Genomic DNA, 16,115 nt, shown 5'->3' with positions numbered 1-16,115 from the left:
AGCCAGTGACTCCCAGGTCTTGTCTCGCATGTCTCTCGTCTCTCTGCCCTTGGTTTCATGTCTCAGTCAGTACACTCTACTATGTGTTTCAGTGGGTGAGAATTATGTCAGTTGTTTGCTCAGTCATATAGAGCTCAGTATGGTTCTGGGGTGGAGCCCAATTCATCCTGTCGGCTTGGATTCCGTGGATTGATTTAATGTGCAATATGAAGAGAAATATACTGTAGATGAGAGAGAGAGAGAGAGAGAGAGAGAGAGAGAGAGAGAGAGAGACAGACACAGAGACAGAGACAGAAAGAGAGACGCAGAAACACCAAATTGGAATCAAGTGAATGCCTGTGGAAATTCCTGCAAGGCATTCCTGAGATATCACTTTCACAAGTATGGGACAGACGGACGGATTGACAGATGAATTGAATCAGTTGACAGACACAGCTTTTCACCGCTACAGTGCATGTTGTGGATGTGAAACAGGTTGAAACCGAGCCACATGCTGGTACATAAACACAACTGTAGGTACACGCATTCCCGACAGCAGAACTTTGAGTGGACAAGCTCACACGTGGACTTATGTTGCTGTTGCTGAGGGCCGCTGTTATATCATTTTAGTCCCATGCCGTCCCCAGCGGATAGTCTTTGGCCACACAAAACATTATGATGACACAGGATGATGACAACCACGGCAGGAATTTCAGGGAGGCCATGAAGGCAATGGCCGTCGTTGCCCCCCAATTTGCCCCTCCAAAAAAATGGCATGCCCGAGGCCATAGTGGCCTTAATGCCCCAGCTGACTGTACCACTTTCTCCTCTGTCTCTGTCTCTGTCTTGCCAACAGGCAGACACCAGTGTCTCTTTCTTGTCATGTGTCTTTTTTGAGTCCCCATTTTTAAGTATCTTTGATTGGTGCAGGGCTGAGGATAGATCAGAATGTATTTATTTCACAGCAGATAGTCAACATATCAAATTTAAAATCACCCTTAACCCATAAATTCAAATAATTCTTTCAATGGACAAAAAAATTGTTTTATTCATGGCCTTCCTGCCCTGGCATTTGGCCTTTGTGCCCTCTAATAATGGACAATACCAAAGGCCAAGTGGCCTTGCCCCTAAAATGAAGAAAGTCGCTGTAACTACACCATAATGACATTATACCACTTCTATATTAAATCCCTTGCTGCCATTGTCCTTATCCTTTTTCGTACACCCATACAAACCCACAACATTGTCATCACATGATCTGCACAGACAGCAAGATGGAGGGCGGTAGGACATGGAGAGCATTTTTAGCCAGGCATTAACCAGACTGATACAATTGGCTGAAATGAGTTTTCTCAGACGGGTGGCCGGCTTCTCCCTTATAGAGTGAGATGTTGAGTAATTCGCGAGAGATTCGGAGTAGAACCGCTGCTCCTTCACTTGGAAAGGAGCCAGCTTAAGTACCATGCATAGTAGTACATAAGGACAGAGAGCAGCTTATACCAAACATCACGTCGGTCGTCTGGTCAAGAAATTCTGTGGTTCTACATATTTTGGCTAAAAAACCACCTCCATGTGTCGCGCGGCCCCAATGGGAGCAGAATTGGAGCGGAGAGCGGGTCGGAACGTAAATAACGTAGAGAGGACTATATGCATGTCGACGGATCTACGTTCGTACTCTCTCACCCAAAAACGTACACAAAACCACGCATACGTAACTATAAACGCCCCTTTAGGTGGTTCGGGCATCTAGTACGGATGCCTCCCCAGCGTTTCCCATGGGAGCAACAGGGAGAAGACCCCCTGATATAGACCAAGGATTTAGGCAAGTATATCTACACATTGGTCTTGGAACGCCTCGTGATCCCCCAGGAGGAAGTGGCTACTGTTGCTCTGGAAAGGGAAATCTGGAGCTCTCTGCTTGAACTGTTACCCCCACAGATATAAAGAGCTAGATGCCTCGTTCGCCTCTGCAGTTAATTGGAGCGATGTGCAAAAGTTCTAGTCCGGACTTCCTGGAAAAACTAAGGGAACGCCATCAGTCAAAGTGACTACTGGCCAATCACAGCGTGTCTTTTCCAGGACTTATCCAAGGACCACAATTCAATTCAACAGAGCCAGTTCCGATGTTGCGCTGTTCTCACAGGCTGCATACGTAAAGACCCAGGGGCGCTGGAACTCCCAAATCCCAAGGGGAGCTGAGCCTGGAGGAGTTCATGCGTGCGGCCAAAGGCCGCACGCCGAAAAATTCACGTTTTTTATCCGGTTTTGGGTTATTTTTATTACGGTTTCGGGTGCTTATTCCCCGCACAACGGTGTAACAAGGAGCTATAGTTACTAGTTATTTTAGCACACAGTGCAACACACAGCACGCATGCACACACACAGTCACTCACGCACACACTACAAAATCGTGTATTATTTTTGTAACAGTTTTCTACTGTTTTTTATTCCCCATATACAACAGTGTTAGTTTGCAACAATGAGCCTATAGACAGTTTCTAGTTCTCAAATAAATAGACTTTGGTGTGCCATCAAAGCGGGATTTAAATTTGACTTGAAGTGGCAAGGTGACCATGTGATTAGGTCACCATGTGATAATCAAATACCTTTTTTCAACATATTTTATTCCCCAAAGTCAAATACATTATTGTTTTAATATAGCTCTCTCTGTGTGTATATATAGGATTATTAAAAAAAAAAAAAAAAAAAAAAAACGTTTTTTTTTCTCCCCACCACCAGGGGAGCTGCAGCTCCCTCAGCACCCCACTTCCAGCGCCCCTGTAAAGACCAGCCCCCACCTGCCTCTGATTGGCTTACCGACTTCCCTATGTGTGACGCACGCGGAAGCAATGAACACAGAAGTTGATGAAGATTCCCTTAGTTGCTCAATGCATACGCCCCCCTAGCCGAAGGAGGCGTCTACCTTTCTATGTCTATGGTTACCCCCACGACCGCATCTTAAGTTAAAGTGGTTAAGATGGATGGATGGATTGAAAGAAATAATGTTAGTTGCGTCTAAATACATTTAGATTGTAAGAAATAAGGCAATGCTATATTTAGGAAGAAAAGACAATCTTTTCGTACAATAATGGTAAAAGATTATTTATTTAGGGTGATTTTCTATTTCCCTTCCCCCCCGCCAGCAATTCCTTTGTGTCTCACTAGGGGGAGCCACCTACTGTCTTAAAACAGTAATGCCTTAAAAATAAACAAATAAAATAGTCATTTTGGACTTGAGCCAGTATGTAAGAACTTAATACTTGACTTAATACCAGTTGAAGGCTAGAAGATAACATATAAACGTATCATTTATAGTATCACCTCCAGAGGGCGCTAACTATAGTTCCAGACAGTTACCTTTGATCTCCTTAGTGATTGGGTAAAATATATACAAATACATATTCAACAAACAATGAAAATAAAGTACAAAATACTGGCAGGAAGAAATGCATATCATTAGCAGACACATAATTGATATATTCTGGAAATACAAAATGGCATCTTCAATTGTTGATTTCTAAAACAAAAAAAAGGAAAAACAAAGTCTCCTTTCAAGATCATTAATAAACTGTAAAGTAAACGATTTACCTGTTATGTTGTATCTCATACACAGTTAAACCATAGTGTTAGTTTAACTCTGAGAGTGTACATGTTCACTTGGTTCTATCTGTACACTCTCGGTGTTAAAATAACTTACAGTAAGTATTTTACTGTGTATGAATTATTTGGCTTTAGTCATGTGTTTCCAGGTCTTCCAGATCTGAATATTCCATATAACATTTATGGATTCATTAAACAATTAAACAACATAGTATCTTCAAGGTCCTTGAAATCATGGCAGTGTTTCCAGTGATCTGACATATTTTAGTAGCAAAGAGGACATGATTGTAACCAATCCTTCTCTTTGGTCTCTTTGAACAACACATTTTTGATTATTATACTAATGCATTATTGCAACTGTTGAATAATTGAATTCTGTATGTCTCGTTTCATTTTCTACATGTTGTCAATGTAATTGTTAGCAATTTGCTAATGTAAACAAGTTTGCAACATACTCCTCCATGCCACCAAGTAAAACATTTGTTTGGTTAAGTGTTCACTTGCATAAATTAGGACTGGAAAAGCTTGAATTGGTCTCAAATGAATTCAGTTGAATTTAACTGATACACAAACCACAAGTCTGAAAAGTTAAGATTAAATAATCTCTTCAGACTAATATCGCAACTTAATCCAATATCAAGTATATTTTCTAAATGCTAAATGTTCTCATTCAACTGTCCTCAAAGGTATTTTGAAATAATATCTTGACAGTTGACACCAGCTGAACATATGCATTGCAGAATTCAACAAAAATAATGAACCACACATTTCAGACAAATGGATTGAAATACTGCCATCTGTGTTTGAAATCACTTTCACGATTTTGCTCCAATCTAGATAGAATATATAATTCAATAATTGCTTTTTTCTTCTTATTATTTTCCTTTTGTTTATGAAAGGAGAAAGGCGTTATGAGTACAATTTCTTTCATTCTATGTACAACTCAAATAATATTTGACGTCCTCACACTATATATATATTGATCTAAGTGTACGGTATATTGACCTATTGTTGTTAATGCTTATTGATTGCGGTATACTTAGATACATGCTCAGCATACATACAGTAGAGAAGAGAATACATGTGTGTTCTATGTGCTTAAATAAAAGAAAAATAAATAGAAATCGGTTCGCCAACATAAGGAACATTAAAAAGGTTTGGATAATCCTAATTTACTGAAATGTCAGGGGTTCAAGTGTGTGTGTGTGTGTGTGTGTGTGTGTGTGTGTGTGTGTGTGTGTGTGTGTGTGTGTGTGTGTGTGTGTGCGCGCGCGCGCGCGTGTGCGTGCGCGTGTGTGTGTGTGTGTGTGTGTGTGCACAAGCTGCAAAATATACGCAGAGCATTTCCAAAACCTTTGTTGCAAACTCCAGTCTTCCACATTTTGTCCAAGTCTTGGTACATTTGCATTTGCAGGTAATTCACACACAGGTAGCTAAGGTGGCAGTATTTCACTACCAGGCCGCTCCTTCGTCTTTATAAAGTAGGCTATTTTTGTTTTGCATAACTCCTCCCCTTCCTGTCGTCCGCAGAAAGGGGGATGGCTCATTGGTGCAACGATTATAGCGAAAAGGAAGTGGTATGAATCCAGACAAATCCACGCTGAAGCTGAAGTTAAGGCCACACATCGCCACAGGTCAACACATTCAAACTGCCATAAGCCACAGAAATATAATCATTCTATACGTGCAAGAAAAGTTAAAAGTACTAGTTTCAAAGTCATTGTTTTCAAAACAAAAGTTAAGTCTGGTTCAATGGTTCTCAAAGTAGGGGTCCGGGGACCCTCAGGGTTCCTTGAGGGTGTTCCAAACGGACCCTTACAGGGCTGTAACTCAGAGAGTTATGGGGGTCCTTGAAATGTAAAATTTGACACTTTAGCCACATACTACAATACAAAGCCAAGACATCTTTCGACTTGTGCAGGCCTTCCCGAGAGTTCGACGAGGCTCTGCTCTGGCTACCGAATGTCCAGACGTTAGATCTGGGCTGTTTGTTTACATCAACTGTCGGTAGAGCACTTGCCTTTCGACCATGACGGGTCATCATGGGTTCGTTCCTGGCCACCGCCAACTCAGCGTACATGTGTAGCGAGGCTTGGGTACGGCAAGTTGTGCGGTAAGTGTAGGTGTTGCACTCCATCTCAGCTATCCATCACCCAGGGGTCAAGTGCATTGTGAAACTCCGGAGATACACTCCCACGCTCTGGCTGATACCGACAATAAGCCTCTATGAGCAAGTTACTCACTTGCTTTAAACACAGTGGACAAAATGTGTGTGCTAGCTATGAATTCAATGCCATCTGGTTGGGTTTGTTATCGCTCAGAGAAGAATTATAGAGCAGTGGACCCCAAACCTTTTAGCTCGAGACCCAAAAGAGAGAGAAATGCCTCCCAACCGAGTGAAAATATCTGATCGACAAGCACGCAACACGTTGCATCACGGCGCATTATGAGCTTGTAAATCTGGTGTTTTCACTGCTCCTTGAACATTTATTGTTTTGTTTTTAATGGCATTTCTTTGATTTATTTATTCATGAAATGCTAGATTTATTTTAGAAAATCTTTTGAAATAATAATTACAGAATTTAGGAAACAAAAGAACAAACGAAAAAACTTAACAACCCATACAAATGGATCTGCGACCCAAAGATGGGTCCCGGCCCACAAACGCTGTCTATAATACAGAGGTTTCTTAAAAACTGCCGGCCGATTTCGATAATAAAACTATAAAAATCACGAGCACGTTGAGTGTCTTACCAGTCACGCATGACGTTCCGTTCGCAAAGGGTTTCGGCAAGTTAGAATATCTTGGATTTGAACATCAAGTCACTGCCAAGATTATTTTGATTCTACAAGAATCTTGTTTCATTGTTATTGACCTGCCAAAACCAAAAAACCTTCTAGATGGTTTGAAGTATGCTGCTGTCTTTAGTCTTCTGTAGGAACCGTTGCCGGGGAGTCCTTGTTTCCTGGGGGACGTAACTAGGAGTGTGACGCAGTAGCCTGGCGTTGTTCAGCTCCGTTTTCACTCTCCTCTGGAATATCTTGAAGATCTGGAGACGAGAGACATTTATTGAAACGTTATTCATATATGCATCTTGAATTTACCTTGTTCTAATTTGGGACCTTATACAGTATGCTTTATTTAGGTTTAGGGTTAGGGTTTGACTAATAAAGTACCCCCCCAATCAATCAATCAATCAATCAATCAATCAATCAATCAATCAATACTTCGCATAATGGAGTCGCATAATGGTTTGTAACAAAACTACAAAACTACAAACCCAATTTATACTTTGCTACAGTATGTGCCGAAAATAGCGGACCCCCCATGTGACCACTTAACACAGCAGCCGTGTATAAGTGGCCAGATGGGTGGGCCATGTGCATTTTCAGAACATATAGTATTGATTTTAATGATCGATCAATCAATCGAGTGTCTTCCGACTTGGATCAATGGAGCTAACCTACAGTAGTATACTTTAAGTTTCTATTTATAGTTATCACAATGAAAACTCATTTTTCAGTGCTTGAAATATAATGATATTTGTTTACATTAATGTTATAAGATTGTTAAAGTCTTTTGCCAATTATATGGGGCCTGGCCCAGAGGTTGGGAATCACTAGATCAGTGGTTCTCAACCTTTTCAGGCCGTGACCCACCAAAATAATCCTAGTTGAACTGGAACACTTGTAGGAGTTTATGAAGAAGTACAGAACATGATCAAAATGTAAATTGCTATAATGTAGCTATATTCCTTTAAACTCAATGTATATAGTTTACATCTAGAATTATTTTCTGTGAAACCATTTGCATAGCAGAGAGAGAGAGAGAGAGAGGGAGAGAGAGAGAACAAGAACAAGATATTGAAAGACTTTTCCACCCACACATATGAGAGAGAGAGGGGGCACACACACACACACACACACACACACACACACACACACACACACACACACACACACACACACACACACACACACACACACACACACACACACACACAGAGCGCGTTGAAGAGGGTCAGTGTGCCTCTGCATTCGTGTGAGACATTTTATGCCTCATTACAAAGTATAAGCCTTACGTAAGCAGGTGTGTGTGTGTGTGTGTGTGTGTGTGTGTGTGTGTGTGTGTGTGTGTGTGTGCGCGCGCGTGCGTGCGTGCGTGTGTGCGTGTGTGTGTGTGTGTGTGTGTGTGTGTGTGTGCGTGCGTGCGCGCGTGTGTGTCTTTCCTCACTGATGAGAGCTTGTAATTTTTCATGTTCTTTACTGAGGAAATATGAATTTCTTTCTTCCTTTGACTGTAAAGGAGCAGTACAGCACTCCCACACGCCTCACCGCCCAATGTATGGTCCAACAGTCCAAAGACAAGTGTGGATTGGTCATACTGGGCGTGGCAGTGGTGTAAAGTAACTAAGTACATTTACAGGTACTTAAAGTAGGACTGTCATCTAAAGCGGTGTTTCTCAACCACTGTGCCTGGGAACCTTTGGTGTGCCCCTGAGAAGGGTCAAGTGTGCCCCTTGAAACTGCTTGAAAGCCAGTATTGTATTTACCATTTTAAAAATGATTTAAACTAGTGAAAACAGCCGATCTACAAGCACACAACGCCTCGCACCCGTTTCCACTACTGTTGTGCGACAGCCTTGTATGATGAAGCAGGGCTTTACTTTGCGAAGAAACGTACAAATTTGAAACTTGGAGATACAAGGTTTCTTCCCGACAGTGACGATATTTACACCCCCGTATTGTGTTGGTGTGCCCATGGATTCTTGGGACATGAAAAGTGTGTCCATGCAGAAAAAAGGTTGAGAAACACTGATCTAAAGGGGTACTGTCACTTATATAAAATATTAGTTAATATGTTTATGATGTCATTGTGAGAATGCGCAATTATAAGCCAATCAAATTAATTGACTGTACTTAGACTACTTACTGTACTGGTCAGCTGTTGTTGGGGTGCGAGGGGCAGATTACACTGTGACATGAGTTTCAGACTATTTCAGACCGTTTTCAGAGAGACCACGTGACCAACTGTATCATACTATTATAATGTCGGAGCGTGTCAGCGGGCCTTTAAGAACTGTACCTAAGTAAAATGTTGTGGTGTTGAGTATTTCAAATGTCTAGTACTTTTACTTCTACTCCACTACATCTCTGATATTAGTTACTAGTTACTTTGCAGATATAAATGATTACGGTATGTTATATTTATAAACTGTACATTAATCCACTTTAGCCCTATTTTATACCTAGGCCATTTGAAAATAGCTGATCTACAAGCTCACAACGCGTCCTTTTGGTAAATCAAGTATATTTTGATGTCAATACTTTTGCACTTTTACTCAGGTACATTTGGAATTCCGGACTTTTACTTGTAACAATATACCTCTATATTGCAGTATTGATACTTTTACTCAAGTAAGACATGTTAGTACCTTTTCCACCTTCTGGAGATTCATTCAACATTCGGAAAGAATAGCTGCTCTACAAGCGTGTTGTGAGCTTACTGTGAGCTTGTAGATCAGATCTTGGTGCTAGGTATGTGCTAGTAGGTATGGGCATCCTGGTGAACAGAGCACTATAGAAAGTGCATGTGTGTGTGTGTGTTAGGGCATTCACGAATAGTGATTTTTAGTATTAGAATTATTCGATCTCAAAGTATTCAAATAGTCGAATATTCGACAGGACTGGCCAAACTGTCAAATATTAAGTAAGCGAGGCGTTGTGAGCATGTAGATTGCTATTTTCACAATATTTATCTGCAGAACCGAGTCACATAAAATGTAATACCTACAATTCCAAGTGCTTGTCAGGGTGGGGGTCCCCAGTTCAAATACACCAGGGGCATTGACAACTCATTCTTATAACTTCCTATCTAGCCAAGCTTTATAAACTATATATTTTTTAAAGAGATAACAATAAAAAAAATAAAAAAATAAGCGAATATTCGACTTCGGTGAACAACGTCGAATAGTGACTTTGATATAATTAATATTCGAATATTCGAATATTTGGTGAATGCCCTAGTGTGTGTGTGTGTGTGTGTGTGTGTGTGTGTGTGTGTGTGCGTGCGTGCGTGTGTGCGTGCGTGCGTGCGTGCATGCGTGCGTGTGTGTACCTCTGGGACTCTCAGAGCGGGGGGACTCTTCTTTCCCGTCGTCCTCGTCTGATGTCATTTCCACCTCGCCGTCACTGCAGTCCTGAAGGCCATCTGATTGGTCGATGGATTCCTGGCTGGCCAATTGCGAGTCGGCGCCGTGGCCGAGTTCATTTCTCTGCAGGGACAAACAAAGACAAACAAAAAAGGTTTTTCTTGACGTTTAAATCTGAACAGTAGATTTGCTAATGCACTCCTTTGTTATTCATAATCACACCATTCAATCAAAAAAATTATCGGTATCAACATTTACATAAAGGACCAAAAGTAAAGGTATTCATTGTGCATTATGTCCCATTTCAAGTTTTCAAATGTAAAAAAGCAGATCTACAAGCTCACAATGCCTCGCATTGCGACACATTGTGAGCTTGTAGATCGGCTATCGGGGGGGATCACGGCACAATGGGCTCGATTCATCAAGCACTTTACGGCCAAATTACCACCATATTTTGATCTTACCGGCATTTAGGACAATTGCCAAGTTAAGACTTCAGATTCAGCAATGTTTTTTTGTCTGGGATTTTGAAGGGATTTTGAAGGTAAGACAGAAAATATAGGCCAGATTTAGTCACTTTATTTACACTAGGTTACATAAGGTCTTTACATGTTTGAGGAACAGTGTTCCTAACCTCAGAGGAGTGCTCCCCGCTGCCACCAGAGACGCTGGCCCTCATGTCGCGGACCTGCCTCTCCAGGTGGGCCCGGGCCCTCTCGCTGTCCTTGAGGCGGCCCTCGGCCCCCCGCAGCCTGGTCAGCTCCTCCTGCAGCAGGCTGTGCTGCCTCTGCAGCAGGTTGAGCTCCCCTAGGGGCGACCTGGGGCCCTGCTGCTGCTGCTGCTGCTGCTGCTGCTCGGACCCCCCAGGGGGACCCCCGACGGTGGTCAGAGAGAGCCGTCGGCGGTGGCCGCCGGCGGTGGGAGGCGGGGCCAAGCCGGCCTCCGGGTGCAGACACAGCTCCACCACGGAGTCCTGCTTGATGACCACACCCTGGAGCACGCATGGAGATGATAGGAGGGACATATTAATGCACTTAAAATAGAGCATGGTTAGGAAACCTTGCTGTCACTGTTACTGCGACCGTAGGTTGCAAGTTTACTATGAAAACCGGCACATCTTGTCCGTCTATCTCTGTCTGTCTTTCTGAAAGTCACGCCTGACACCGTGGTTCCCCTGACACATCACTGTGACATCACAGGTGATATCATAGGTGACATCACCTATGTGTATTCCCCAGAATCCTATGTGTATTCCCCAGAATCCCTTTTATGCCCATGTCATCGATATACATCACTGGCTACAATCCCTTTTATACTCATATATGGAGATCCCTGATGTCATCAATATTAAGCCCATATCTAACAGGACTTCATATGGGAATGCCCATATATGGAGGAAGACAGACCATATCGTGTGGCTGGTTCAGACAGATCTCCATGTATGGGCATTAAATGGATGTACCATCAGTACATGGATCTCCATATATGGGTACCAGGGGTAACTGGTCCGATATACATCACTGGCCAGATGGCCAAGAATTGGCAAGGTCACATGTTGCCCTGAGGCGTCTTACTAGTATATATAGTATACATACAGTATATATACAGATATATACAGTATATACATTGGATCCAATTGATCCAATGTATGTATGTCTTGAGAGTGTAAAATGAAACCAAATGGACCCGTCACCCATAAGGGTCCATTTGGTTTCATATGGTTTCGATTGAGCTTAGGGTACCCTGAAGTGTTATTTAACAAAAAAAAAAAGAAAAAAAAAGAAGGGACATTTTATCGTCTACTCATTCTTTTAATATTTTTATTGTTTTTTCTTTTTCATTTCCCCAAATAAAAATACATAAATAAAAAAAGAATAAGAATAAAGTAATCAAAATATCCCTTTAAGCCTCATTCATATGTATCTGGGGTGTTGTGTTGTGCTCCTGTACTGTATATGAGTGATGAAAGCCACATACCTGGAGCGCATGGAGATGAGCACTGAGATCCATTAGCCTCTGGCTGATCTCCTGCAACACATGATGGGACATTATTTTTTTATTTTATTATTCTATTAACTGTTTATTATTCAAACAGCATTCACCCTTTGTCAAGTCCCGCCCATTGTCCTGCCCCTCTCCACACCCATTGGTTGCTGTGTCTTGGTGGGACATTCAGTGGGACATTCCATCCACTGCCATGTTAATTCAGTTGCTTCATATTGTTATTCTGTGTGCTCAATTCTAATTTCAAACTTTGTTTCAGTCAATTGGAGCTGCTCAGTGGCAGCATAGTGAATCAGCATGTTTTTAAATGTTTTTATTTCTCCAAAAATTATGTTTTAGCTAATTCAACATAAAAAAGGTGGAACCAGGGCGGGACAAGGCAGATAGAGCCTGCTGGTTGGTCAGTTAGGGACCAACCAGGAGGCTAACAACGGGCAGGGTCTAAAAAGGACATTCACAGCAAGAACAACAACTATAAAGACAATAAATATATGTAATTTAAAAAATCTTTGTAGTTTGGATTAAGGCTGAGCTATATTAGGAAAACCTTCGATATTAGATAACGTTTTTGAATACCTCGATCTCGATATGACTCACGATATTAGTAAAAAAAATTGCATTATATAGTTGTTTGTGTTTTTCTGCTTTAGGTCCACTGCCTGCCTAACCCAGATAATGAATAGCATATCCATGCGTGCACACTGCACATTACACATAGAATAAAGAAATGAAATGCCTTATTTCCATTTTCCAACAATGGTTTTATTGAAATAACCACACCTGGTTAAGATGGACTGCTTTTTTGCATGTGCTACGTGCATGCATAGTGTGTCTATTATTTAATTTGACACATACACCAATACCTCATTTCAAGCCGTCTTGGTTGATATGTATACCTCCCATGTTGATACCTCGATATCAATATATTTTCGATATATTGCCCAGCCTTAGTTTGGATCACATTTAGAGCGACTGACAGCCAATCAAAATTCATCAGAGGGACATCTGGGATGCAACCGGTCTCACAGACCCTCAGAGTCATGTGATGGTTTGGTTATTGTTATCGGAGGTGAGAAGACGATTATCTATAGTTACATAAATAACATACTGTACACACAAACATGAATCACTGTACCTCACTGGGGGTCTTGTCTCGACTGCCGCTGTGATCCTGTAACTAAAGTTAAATAACCGTCAGAAAAAACTACTTTTCTTGTGGGAGAATATTGATTAAACAGAGAGAGAACTATTATTCAATTCAATATAATACATTTCTATTTCCTTTTGACTTTTTGTTTTTCAATTTCAGTTTTGGATCAATTAGTTTCATCAGTAGGTTTGCTAGTTTGCAAATATATTTTTATTTAAAAAACATCCAAATTGAAAAGATTTCCCAGAAAACCCTGATTGAATCTTCAGCCTTCATCATCACAAAGGGCTTTTTCAGCTTCACATTCAAAAGTGAATATTATAGAACAAAATATCGGCTAAACCGATCAGTTATTTTGATATCGGTTCGATACCGATAATGCATTTTTATGGCCAATATTGCCGATACCGAAATGATGGTCGTATAAATCGTGCATCCCTAGTCGGCAGCCAAATACATATGATATACACTGATATAGCAACGTAGGAAAACTCCCAGAAAACTGATAGGATTTAGAAGACATTCGTAGAATCGGCTTATGGGTTAATAAATATGTGTTCAATTCTAGATTTAGTTATTTTGTTGGCTTTAGTTAAAGGACCATTTCACCTCTGGGACAACCAGATCTTATTTTATTGTTGTTTGGGAAACGATCAACACAAATGAATCCTGAGTTATTTTTTGTGTTCAATATGTGTTTTTTAGATATTTTAGTATTTCAGCATGCTACAAAGCATCATTATGATGCAAAATGCATCATAATGATGCATTTTGCAGCATGCTTCAATGATGCATTTTGCATCATATGATGCTTTGTAGCATGCTGAAATACTAAAATATCTAAAAACACAGATTGAACACAAAAAATTACTTTGGATTGTGTTGATCGTGTCCCACACACCAATACAATAAGATCTGGTTGTCCCAGAGGTGAAATGGCCCTTTAACCACTTAAACCCCAGCATCCATATTGTGAGCAAAACCTTCACAAACGTGTTGTGAACTTGTCGAGTGGCTATTTTCAGCGAAAGCTTTCCCCACAATTACAGAAAACTGTAAATACACCAGTAGAGAGCCCTGTGGGACTCCACTCAACCATAGGGTTTAAGTGGTTACAGTATATAATAATAACCCATCACACCCTGTACAGTGGTCATAGACTGAGCACTTTAAAGTGATCCCTGACTAATACGACAAATATGTGTTAATACATTATAATTGTCCTCTATAACTACAATGTAAAATTAAAAACACCTTAAATATTTTATTTCTTCTAGAAATAGCTAATCTTTCACTCAGTAGGGGAAATGCCCGTCGCAAGTTGATGATGTCATAAATGTCATGTGTCATTTTTATGGCATGCATGTGCAAAAAAACAAAACACAAACACATTTGAAATATTGATTTGATGCTCATATTAACCATAGGAAGTATTAAGTTTGTTTTTATTTTCACATGCATGCCATAAATTCCATAGGGATAGATCACACTTGACATTTATGACATCATCAACTTGCGACGGGCATTTCCCCTATTGAGTGAAAGATTAGCTATTTCTAGAAGAAATAAAATATTTGAGGTGTTTTTAATTTTACATTGTAGTTATAGAGGACAATTATAATGTATTAAGGCATATTTGTCGTATTGGTCAGGGATCACTTTAACAGCATGTGGTGTGAAGAAATAATGACTAAGATAAGTCAGGCTGACCTTCACTGCCGGGGTCACGTGTGTTCCGTTGACCAACACCTCCTGACCATCTGTACACACACACACACACACACACGCACGCACGCACGCACGCACGCACGCACGCACGCACGCACGCACGCACGCACGCACGCACGCACACACGCACGCACGCACACACACAGACACACACACGCACGGAATAAGTACTTTTAGTTCACTAAAAGTAGCAATGCCACAATATATTTAAAAAATACTCTGTTACAAGTAAAAGGCCTATATTCCAAATTTGACTTGAGTAAAAGTTTACGATGGCCAAAGCGCAAAACCTCCTATCTGCAATTTCATGATTTTTGGATTTCACTTGAAACAGGCTATGCTTCACATGGTCAGTCTGTCTGCAAGATCTTTCTGCCCCTTTTTTACCAAAAATGTCATGTGACTAGAAATAGTAGATAGGTTTTAATGTTGAACACACATTTTCTTTTTCATTTTCCCAACAAAGTGAATTTTTCAGATAGGAGGTTTTGCGTTTGGGCCATCATTAATATGTAGGTTTCAAAAATGTGGTGCAACTTTGAACTCACTGATGGCTAGCGCCCCCGTGTGGTTGAGCTGGCTGTTGGCGGTGCAGGGCAGAGGGATCTCCAGGTTGGATCCTAGCAGTAGATTACTCAACCTGTCAACTGAACAACACACAAGATACACACTCAGTAAGAAACATGTCCACGAATATATGCAAAGAGTCTCTGCACGCTTTTGTGACTGTATCGGGTCCATTTTGGTTCCATTTGTACACTGTCAAAGTTAAGGGAGACCTTCACATTTCAAAGTTTGAGAACCACTGATATAGGGTTTAAGATGTGCTCTCGCTGTGACCCCCCACACCCACCAGCAAGGAGTACTTTCAGGTTTCAAGTTGGAGAGAACGATCTCTACAGTATCTCTTCAGTGTAGAGATTGTCTTTCTCATATTCCATACATGGGCAACTGGCGGCCCGGGGGCCACATACGGCCCCCACCTTCACTCAATGCGGCCCACAGGTTAATACCAGACTACTGATATATTATTGATTTCAGCTGTTACAATTCCAAACATGACCTGCTTTAATTACGTCATATTAGTAGCTTAACGACTAGTATAGTATTTATTTTTTTATTTTTTTTAAACGGGACTATTGGGCCTGGCGGGGAGAGACATTAGCATATTCTCTGGACTATCGGGCCTAGCAGGGAATGAGTTAAATAAAGGGTTGAAAACCTAAAACTCTATACCAAATCTCTGCCGAAAATAGCCAGTATACACAAGCTCGTAGTAGGGCTTGTAATGGGCGTGTGTACTGCGTACCCTCAGTGATGGCGTCCAGAAGGAGTCTCTCTCCGCGGGGGGCCTGGGGGGTGTCGGCCCTGAACAGGTTGCGAGTGTTGGGGGGCAGCGTGACCTCATGGCCCCCCGTGACCTCCACCAGGTCCGAGAAGAGGTTGACCCTCTCCTGGAGCAGCTCCAACACCTCCCTGTCCTTCTGCTGGATGTCACCTGG

At 41.3% G+C, this 16,115-nt stretch overlaps 1 protein-coding gene across 2 annotated transcripts in view; it reads right to left on the bottom strand.

Moving 5' to 3' along the window:
* Positions 1–3,133: 3,133 nt before the first annotated feature.
* Positions 3,134–16,115, bottom strand: part of arhgef2a (Rho guanine nucleotide exchange factor (GEF) 2a) — a 92,290-nt gene continuing 79,308 nt past the window's right edge. For both annotated transcript variants that reach the window (XM_080735809.1, XM_080735810.1), the window contains 8 exons: positions 15,923–16,111; positions 15,162–15,260; positions 14,596–14,645; positions 12,871–12,912; positions 11,709–11,759; positions 10,366–10,722; positions 9,698–9,854; positions 3,134–6,629 (listed from right to left, as the gene is read on the bottom strand). In XM_080735809.1, coding sequence (XP_080591935.1) covers positions 6,559–6,629; positions 9,698–9,854; positions 10,366–10,722; positions 11,709–11,759; positions 12,871–12,912; positions 14,596–14,645; positions 15,162–15,260; positions 15,923–16,111 — 1,016 coding nt within the window. In that variant the 3' untranslated portion in view covers positions 3,134–6,558. The remainder of the gene's footprint in view (positions 6,630–9,697; positions 9,855–10,365; positions 10,723–11,708; positions 11,760–12,870; positions 12,913–14,595; positions 14,646–15,161; positions 15,261–15,922; positions 16,112–16,115) is intronic.

Source organism: Nannobrachium achirus, assembly GCF_963921795.1.
Source record: "Nannobrachium achirus genome assembly, chromosome: 10".
Lineage (NCBI taxonomy): Eukaryota > Metazoa > Chordata > Actinopteri > Myctophiformes > Myctophidae > Nannobrachium > Nannobrachium achirus.
The sequence above is the reverse complement of the archived record's forward strand: the minus strand, read 5'-3'. Positions and strand labels throughout refer to the sequence as shown.